At 41.8% G+C, this 9,690-nt stretch overlaps 1 protein-coding gene across 1 annotated transcript in view; it reads right to left on the bottom strand.

Moving 5' to 3' along the window:
- Positions 1–2,907: 2,907 nt before the first annotated feature.
- Positions 2,908–9,690, bottom strand: part of TEKT3 (tektin 3) — a 45,651-nt gene continuing 38,868 nt past the window's right edge. Inside the window, exon 8 of the mRNA XM_073234756.1 lies at positions 2,908–5,103. Within this exon, the coding sequence (XP_073090857.1) occupies positions 4,887–5,103 (217 nt within the window). The 3' untranslated portion in view covers positions 2,908–4,886. The remainder of the gene's footprint in view (positions 5,104–9,690) is intronic.

Here is a 9,690-nt window from a genome sequence, read left to right as displayed (position 1 = left end):
CAACTCATTTACCTCATTTTTTGAATGTAAATAATTAAATGTATGGCACCTTCAAGAATAATTGTGATGATGAAATAATACATGAAGAGTTTCTCTGCTCAGCAAAAATTGACTGTCATTATCGTTAATGTTATACGTATCAACATCTAGATGTGATCAATGGCCCAGACACTGGCTCTCACTCATGCTTTCATTTTATACAAATTTTCCAAAATTAAAAGTTTCTGAAGTGCCCTGGTACCCAATTCTAAATCCATCAATGCAATCATTTTACACATTTTTGTTATTGCTGAGGAGGGGAATCACTGCCTGGACACATTCTCTTGAGAGACCCACTCACAGAATAAAATAGCGTTGAGTGTGGATCCTGGTGTCAGATAAGGTGGCTGAACACTCAAACCAACATGCACTATCTCAGTCAGGGCAGACTAATTGCTTAAAGACTGTGGGTTCACTCAGCCTCTCTGAGTCTCTGTTACCCATTTGCAGAGTGTTGAGAATAACTGTGTCATGAGATTTCCATGTTATATGATGGGAATGTAGTAATAAGCACACAAGAAACAGTCGATTCTCTCTTCCCAGGTAGCTGATGTCTGAAAAGCCAGTGAAAATTTGTTTGGGTTGCCTATTGTGGCATTAAAAAAATATTATTCAAAAACTCAGTAGTTTAAGACAATTTATTACTTCCTATAATGATGTGGGTTGACTAGGCAGTTCTGCTTCATAATGTGCCAACTGAGTCACTGGGAGAGCAGGAAGATGCCAGACAGTCTCCCTTGCACAGCTGCCCGTTGGTGCTGGCCTAGACTCAAAGCTCACTGGCAGCTATCGCCCAGGGACTCAGTTCTCTTCTACATAAGCCTCTCCACATGTCTGCTTGGGCTTCCTAACACCGAGGTGACCTTAGGGGAGTCAGACTTCTTACACAGCAACTAGCTTTCAAGAGCATACAAGCAGAAGCCTGCCTTAGGCCTGGAACTGGTAGTGTTACACTGCATTCTGCTGGTTCAAGTGAGCAGAAAGTCAGCCCATGTTCAAAAGAGAGAGGACTTTGCTAAGACATGACTCCTTGGAGGCATGGCTATTTTTCCCCAAGACCCTGAGAAACATCTATTACATCTACCTTAGAAAACTGGGAAAGTTGGGTGCCCCATCCAGCATTAAAGTAACAATGCCTTCATCTTGCCAATGTGGTATGTGCAGTGCTCTTGAGTCCTGTTATTTTCCTCTCAGGTTGCCTGACCTCATCTCTCTTCAGCAGCCTCTGGCTTTGCTGCACACATCAAGTGGGCTGAGGTTGGAAGAAGAAACCCACCAGCCTGTTGCAAATAAATACACATCCCCAATACACATATGATAGGTTTTTGTTTTCAATAAACACAATGGTTTCCTTAAGGAGTAGCTTCTCAGGCCAGCAGACCACCATGTGGGGGCCGTGGAGGGGGAAAGAGGTGGAAAAAACATCCTTATGTCTGAGTGACTGCAGGGTTGAGAGACCCAAGGTGGGAACTTTGAAACTTAGTCCAAAGAGATCACGTTGACTTACAGGGAGAAAAGAAATTGAGAAATAGAAGTAGTTTTTATGGTTCCTGCAGCTTTAACCCAAGCATACACAATTCAAAATCATTGAGAAGAGCAGTAACAGTCTCCCTGGCTCCCACCAGCTCCCTCCTCACTCCACCAGGATGCCTCCAGAGTTGCTCTTTGGTCTTGGCAAGCTCTTTAGAAGGTCCTTGCTAAAAGGAAAACATTGGCAGCAGGAAGGATCTCCTATTAGCTCCCACAAAAATTAACAAACAACAAGGTTCTAAGGGAATGAGCCATAGACCACCAAACAGAGCATTTGGATATTGAAAGAGAAAGAACTGAGCTGAAGGAGAATGCAGAACTGTCCAGGGCAGGGAGGACAGGAAGCCCCTACAGATAGCTATCCCACGGGACCTTCAGATTCTTACCTGTCTGAACTCACATGTAGCCTCAGAATCCTTTTCAATGCAATGACTAAGCACTACTGTGGTCTGGAGCTGGTCCTCAAGGTGAAACATATTTTCCATCCCTGGTAAACAGGTAAGTATTGTCTCTTTCCCCCATGAATGCATGAATATGTAGGGTTCAGAAAGTATCCTCGGAGCACTCTACATGAAGGCTGGTCTTGGTGATCATGCCAATGGTGAATTCAGAGCTGTCAGAAACAATTTAGGGGCTGGGGCTCAGAGAGGGAGACTGACAGGGGAGATCTGGGGCTCGACTATGAGCAGCAGCTCCACCTCATCCTAGGTGTTTTGGGTCAGCCCTGTATACAAAGGGAAGGAATCCATCCCTGTTTTCAGTGTGAAACAGAAATTATAACTGCAAACCAGACCCCAGCTCAGCTATTTACAGCACAAACTCAGTACTCAAAAGTGTCAGGTGAGGTGTTTATGACAACACTGTCCACAGATATAAATGGAAATTACTAAAATTACAGATGACTTGACTATTTAGGGGCAGTTACACACATTTCTAAATCTGAATGATGCCTGGGTAGGTGGAAGCCTTTGACATTCCAGCAGCTCTTCTTAAAACCACATAATATTAAGGATAGTCTGGCCCTGAATATATAAAGCTATAGCATGTGTTGATATTTGTATAGCAGTCAGTGATTCTTAAACAGAATCTCACTTTGTGAGTCTTGGCTTCTCAGGGATTTCAGCATTAGGATATTTCCCCTGGTGAAGTGGCTGCAGCATTTTAGACTAGAACCAGATGTGTATTTGTGGAATTTAGCCTTGCCCACAGGTTACCAAAATAACAAGAAAACCAACCTTTTTCTATGATGAACTACATTTTCTTCCCATCACATTTTTGTAATGCTGGGAATACACGTTTAAATAAAAGGACTCAGCATAGAGTCCTCAAAAAAGATAGCAAAAACTGTAATTCTAGGAAAAAGTTGGCAAGGTTTTCCCCAGAACATACAACAAAAAGAGACATGTGGAATTCACACTTATTCTTACTGTTGCCTAAAAATGATGACTATCAACACTTGATTGCTCTAATTGCTGTTTTCATGGCTCTTATATATCTTTGTTTCCATTAGAAACAAAGGGAGAATGACAAAACCTACAGTTTGATTTCCAAAATGATAAACTGAGACCATGAAAATAAACCTAGCACAAGCTTGTTGTGTTCATGTCAACTCTATGAGCACTTCAGGAAGTTCTGTGAAGTTGCTTGCCAAGGTCTGAAAAAACTTTTAAGAAACAGAGAGAGAAACGGGGCTTGGGGGTTAATGAACAGTGGTTAGAGGGAGCAAGAGGTGAAGAGAGAAGATGTCAACCTGGCCAGCATGTAAGTAGTAAGAAATAGGGAAAGGAGAGACGAACTTCCCCTCTGATGACCTCGTCTTCCTGTGTCAGAGCTTCCTGTTCAAAACACCCAAGTTCCACACAGTTAAATGTAAGTTACAAAATCATCAGTGGAATTAGAAGAAGCTGTAAGTAAATAATCTTGGGATGAGGAAGAACTTTCCAGGTGTAACTCCAAAGGCATGAATATATCATAAAGGAGCCATTTATACATTTCACCTGCCATACATTAAAAACCATAAACAATATAAAGGCAAGTGGCACTTAAGTACCAAAGTGTCATATGAGTGATATACAGGGAACTCTTAAAAATAAATTCAAGGAAAAAGATAAATAGGGGAAACACCAAATAACAAAGACAAGCAATTAACAGAGGAAATTCAAGAGCCCAGCGAACAATGTTCAACATCACTAGCTTCCAAAGAACAAGAGGTTAAAGCAACAAGGCCATTTTTACACTACTAAATGGTAAAAATAAAAAAGATAACAAAGCATTATGAAAGATGCAGAAAGACAGGCCTTCTTAGCCTGCTGGCAGGTGTACAGAGTAACACCAACTTTCAGGAGGACAACTTGACTACATACTGTGAAGGCCTTTTTTTCAAATGTGCATAATTGCTGATTCAAATTTGATATCTAGGAACTCATCTCTAGGAAAATATTAAAGATGTTTTCAAACATTTAGCTAGCAAGATTAAATCCTGACCACATTGTTTATGATAGGGAAGAATACATCACAATATAGATAGCCAGTAATGGGAAATTGGTTGTAGAACATTCTAGAACCTCAGTACAATGGTATATTTTAAAGTAACTTTGCAATAGCCAACCCGCTTTGTTTGCCTATTGTAACCTTCTTCTTCCTGTTCCCTTCTGCCTATTAAAGTTCTTCACTTTGTACAGCTCCTCAGAGCTCCTTTCTATCTGTTAAATTACATGCTGCCCAATTCCAGTTGATTTTTGGTCAAATTAATTCTTTAAAAAAGAGGGGGGGGGCCATTAAAATGAATTTGTGGAAAGGTGTTTAATGACATGGAAAGTGTACCTTTTATTAAGTGGAAAAAGCAAAAACGCATTGAGGTATCTGATCCATAATAGGGGCATTATAAATGTAGGCTACTTTATTCAGAGTGATTCTGTATATGAATGCAAAAATAAAATAGATCTATGTAAGTGAAAATACCTGGTTTAGAAACATGGAAGTTTTTAAATTTCTTCTTTTACTAATCTATATTCTCTGAAAATGTCCACAAGCAGTATTTATTGTTTTTAGAGATAGACAGGGGAGGTTTTTAAAAAATGATGTTGACATGGCTAAATTGATTAATTTCTTTATATCTTTCCCATCACCCAGAAGCCTAGTAAATAGGAAATTAAGGTTGGATTCAAACAAGAGGCTTTCCAAGACAGGAGATTTGGTACATTTCTATCAGTACAGTCCTCTAATAAGCGAGTATGTGAGCACTCAGTTTCAATGCTGCAACAGGGCTCCGGTACTGCTTTCCCAGAGGAGTCACAGACCCGCTCCTGGCCGGGTCCCTAACAGAAGCCCCCCAGCCGGAGGGTATTGGGGAAGCTCTTGCGCATGCTCATGCATTTTTCCTGGTCGATGTACAGCGAATTGGCTTTGACTGCCAGCTCATGCTCCAGAGTGGCCTTGGTGTGGACCAGCGACTGCAGGGTGTCCTCCGCCTCCCGCAGGCGCTGCTGCAGGGTCTGGATGGTGTCGTCCACCTCATACACCTCATTAACAAGGCTGCGTGAGGAAAGAAGTGCCAGTCAGGTTAGCAGAAGTCACACCCCCGACCCGGCTGGTTAGCAGCTGAACGGAGCGCATGCGTGGATATTGAATATCGGAGCGTGGCTGCCCAAGTTACACACAGGGCACACCAGTGTCCTAACTACTTCATATTGCCACGCTGAGAAGGAAGAAATACTTGTGCATGGTTCCTGTATCAGATCAGGGCCACTCGCATTAACTATGCCCAGAATACAGTCAGCAAACTAAGCATATTTTGGGGAAAACAGCAAATTTTCACACACACACACTTTACATTACATTAAATATTATATTTTTCTAAAAAGAGAAAACTTTTAAATATCTGATACTTCTTAAAATAGTGAAAATGGGAAACAAATATAAAACCCTAGCTGGACTTCCTTACATGTATTTTATCATTGAAGTTATTTTTATAGTTAGGAAGAGGGGGACATTACTTTATTCAGTGGCTAGAACTCAGCCCAACCTGTCAACATACCCTGGGGGTGGGGGGTGAGGTTTAGTGGGGCACTCCTCAAATTATAACTTCTTTACCCCGACCCCCCTGAGGAATACAAGGTAATGCCTCAAGGTCTCAGAGAAAATATATTTGTAATTGTTGAAAACTTAATAGGACATGAAAATGATAATGGGTGAAATCAGCTACATAAACTGAAATGGCTGTAGTTCTAAATTATGTTGTAATGGTGAAAAAACATGACACATTTTTCATTAAGACAAAGGAAAGAAATTTCATTTCATGGAAAAATTAACATCGCCTCAATTACATTAACCAGCATTGCTTTAATTTTCATTTCTTTTATTATTAGTAAACCTTTCCTAAATGCTTGTTGGCTGTTTTGTATTTCTTCTGTGAATTGCCTCTCTCTGCCTTTTGCTCATTTTTCTATTGGGGTATTGCTGTTTATCTTATTCATTTGCAAAGAGCTCATACAGTATTAGGCAAACTGGGGATTTTTTTTGTCTGCTCTGCGGATGACAAGTATTTTCCCTAATTTGTTTTTTGCCTTTTAATTTTGATTGTGATGTTTTTGTTATTTATTTCAATTTTTAATAAGCCAACGCTTTCTCTTTTTCTTTGTGATTTCTTCCACTCTGTTTATATTTAGAAAGTCTTTTTCTTCCTAAACATCAGTAAAGCAGGGGCTCCTTTTCTCACCGATTTAACCAATAACATCCAAGGGAGATGACCACGTGGTCACTCAAGAGAAAAAATTGAAAAGGACTATAAAAAAGGCAATAATACTAATAATAGCAAGTCATTTATTAACTTATTATATATAATATAGCAAATGTTATGTCCTATATATGTGTTTTATATATATATATAAAACTAAGTACATGATCAGACAATTTAACCCTCATAACAACACTATGAAGTAGACACTCTGATTATCCCCATTTTACAGATGAGGAAACTGAGGGAATTTAGGCAGCTCTCCTTACAGTTTTGCATGGAACAACCCATCAGCTGCTTTTAATCATGATGCTGCTCCCCTGCCTCACTCTGGTCAGTTGAAAGCAACTCCAAATTCATCAAATTTTAACCAGTGATTCAAAGTACAGGTTTTCTTGATTTGGGTGTTCATTTATCAACAAACTGGGGGTGCATGAAATTAATTAAAATATACAGAAACATAAACAGAACAGTGACAGTGCACAAATAGGGATGTGGACATCCCTAGAGATAGAAAGGGATTCTGTAATCACCAAAAACTATACAAACCACATTAAAACCACCGTGCAAAGGCAATGTTATAGCTTCACAGATCCTTGCAACTGGAAATTAAATGTGAGAGGTCATCAGGCCCAGCTTCCTTGTCTTACAGACAAAGAAACTGAGTGGGGTATTAACAAATTGCCTTCTTCATAGGCATTATATGTTTATAATGTTTATAAGCCATATGCAGTTATCTGGGAAGCCAAGAAGGCAATAGGAGCCTCAGTGGCCACATATGGAACTGGGTCCCCTTTCCTACCCCTACCCTCTCAGCTCCCCACGAGAAAAGCGCAAGGGCAGAGACCTGGGAAGTTGGCACCAGCATACTGGACCCCTTTGTGTAAGACCATCTCATTTCTAAATGTAATCCCCATGGTGTAGGGTTGCCAGATAATACACAGGATGCCCATTTGAATTTGAATTTCAGATAAATGTGCAGTTTTTTGTACAAGTCTTTTTTTAATTGTGGACATACATACAACATAGAATTTACCTTCTTAGCCCTCTTTAAGTGCATTAAGTAGTATTTTCACATTTTTGTGCAACCATCACTACCATCCATCCACAGAGCTTTTTTCTTCTTGCAGAACTGAAACTCTGCACCCCTTGGACACTAACTCCCCATCCTCCGCCCTCCAGCCCCTTACGTCACCCTAGGACAGCACAACGACCTGCCAGTGGTGGTCTGCCTAGCACTGCTCCCCAGCCCACCTCAGGGCACAGCCTCCTGCTGGACATGCCTGGAGGTGACCCCGGTGTGCGGCATGGGGCAGATGCACCCACACACCCAGGCCACCTGCATGTCCCACCCAAGCCGATGGTGACGTCATCTTGCAGATGCACAAGCCAAAATCCTCCTGAGTGATGTGACCCACCCTCCCATGCCTCATGCTCCCACATCCCTCATTGGTGACTCTGTTATTCCTGCCTCCCAGGGGGCCTCATCATGCCCACCGCGACCCTCCGCCCTCCACTCCACTCTGCAGGCATGGCCCCCAGTGTGCTCAGCTCAGAACACTCTTGCTCCACTCTAGCTCCTACTAGTTCCTGCCATCCTCAAAGCCCAGCTGAACACACTTATTGGAGGAGTCTCTTCCTTTGCCCTGAGTCTAGGCCACTGCTCGTATCATGTGTCCCAAGAGCACCATCCCTTTTGCAGCCCTCAGGGTGCCTGTCTGGTCCTGACTGCTCTGTCCACCCTGCAGAGCACCAACTCCACAAAAGTACCATCCATTTGGGCCAGCGTTGCTTGGGGCTGTGTCCACAGCCCCTCCTGCAACTGACAGCCATGCAAAGGATATTTTTTGGATGAGGACCAGCTTCCATGTCCTAAGGAAGAAGGTCACCATGGGAGCCAAGGGGCTGTCCAGAGGTCCCAGTGCACAGGGTCTTCCAAGAACCAGCCCCCAGGGGATGAAGAGGAAGCACAGGCCAGAGGGCTCCTGGGGGGATCAACCCCAAGCCACTTGCAGCCAGTCCGAGGCAAAGGCACCACAACGAGCCCCAAAAGGCTCAGAGAAACAACAACACTGTGAAAACACAGCCACGCCGTGTGTTTCCTTCCATCTTAGAACTGTACATTTTCTGAGTTTAGTGGGAGAAGGGATGGAACCCTAACCTCAATGCCAGGGTTTCTTTTGGGCTCAGACTGCTAAACACTAAATCCCAGAATAGATCTGAAAGCATATTTTTATTGTTGCTGCTGTTTAGATCAAGTTGGATTAAAAAGAAAGTCTTTTTGAAGATCTCAGGGTGTAAAATATCACCAGCAAAGAAATACATGTTTGGGGAGGCTACCGCAGCGGGCCAGTGGTGAGATTTAAGATGGCAGGCTGTTTGTGATCCCCCAGGCCTGCTTCGCTGTCCCACCATCCCCAGAGCTGCTCCCCTGGCTGCAGGAGGAGCCTAAGCCCCACCGTAGGAAGCAAGCAGGACGATATGTGCATATTTGCTCTTCGCAGATGAATACCAGTCCAGCGGAAAATTTATCTGAGGGAACTTTTGCAAATATAGATATTAAAATATTAATGTTTAAAAAAACGCAGGAGGCAGCTTCAGGATACACAGAACTACCTTTTCCCATTGCTGCTGAATGAAAGAGGAGAGACTACGCTTCCCTCAGCTATCACCATGAGAAATACATTTTTCATCATCTTTCAAGGCCATGTTTCACTCTGGGTTCTTTTATTCCTGGCAGATCGTTTTTGGGAAATCACAGAACTGAAACATTTTGCATTCAAAAACAAATAAAGCTACCATGGCCTTTGTTTAAAAAATGTGTTAGGATTATTTAAGCAAAGCAGAACCCCATCTGGCCTGTCACCAAGGATGCCAAGAATGTTGAGTTACTTTTGAAAGAACCGTTTAGAAAATGTTAAATGAAAATAAAAGTCTCGAAATGAAAACAGCCGTTTTTCTCGGTCCTCACTCCCATGAGTTTATAGTCTTTGTTTTTTCTTAACCTAAATGGCCAAAGGGTTGCTTTCAGAATGATCTGTTGAATAAGGAAAATAATCCCCTCTCCCAATAATATTCCTAAATTCTGCTGTTGTTACTCAAGGAACATATTTTTGGCAATGATAATTTAATGAGAAATCTTTATAGAAACTAAAGAAGGTTTGTCCTAAAGTCAATAAAGGAGCAGAGGAAATAGATATACTATGGAGTCGACAGGAAGTAAAGGAAAAGCAAATTCTATTTAGTTGTCAATGGGAAAAAAAAGAACAAAAATCATTCAGCTTCTCAGGAGCAGCTGTGAGTGCCTCATTGTTTGATAACACCAAAGTCAAATTAGACCGTTACATAAAACCCTTTTAAAAATCAACCCTGCATTTGTCCAATGG

The sequence above is a fragment of the Manis javanica genome, chromosome 4, assembly GCF_040802235.1.
Source record: "Manis javanica isolate MJ-LG chromosome 4, MJ_LKY, whole genome shotgun sequence".
Lineage (NCBI taxonomy): Eukaryota > Metazoa > Chordata > Mammalia > Pholidota > Manidae > Manis > Manis javanica.
This window is presented reverse-complemented; position numbering and strand designations above follow the sequence as displayed.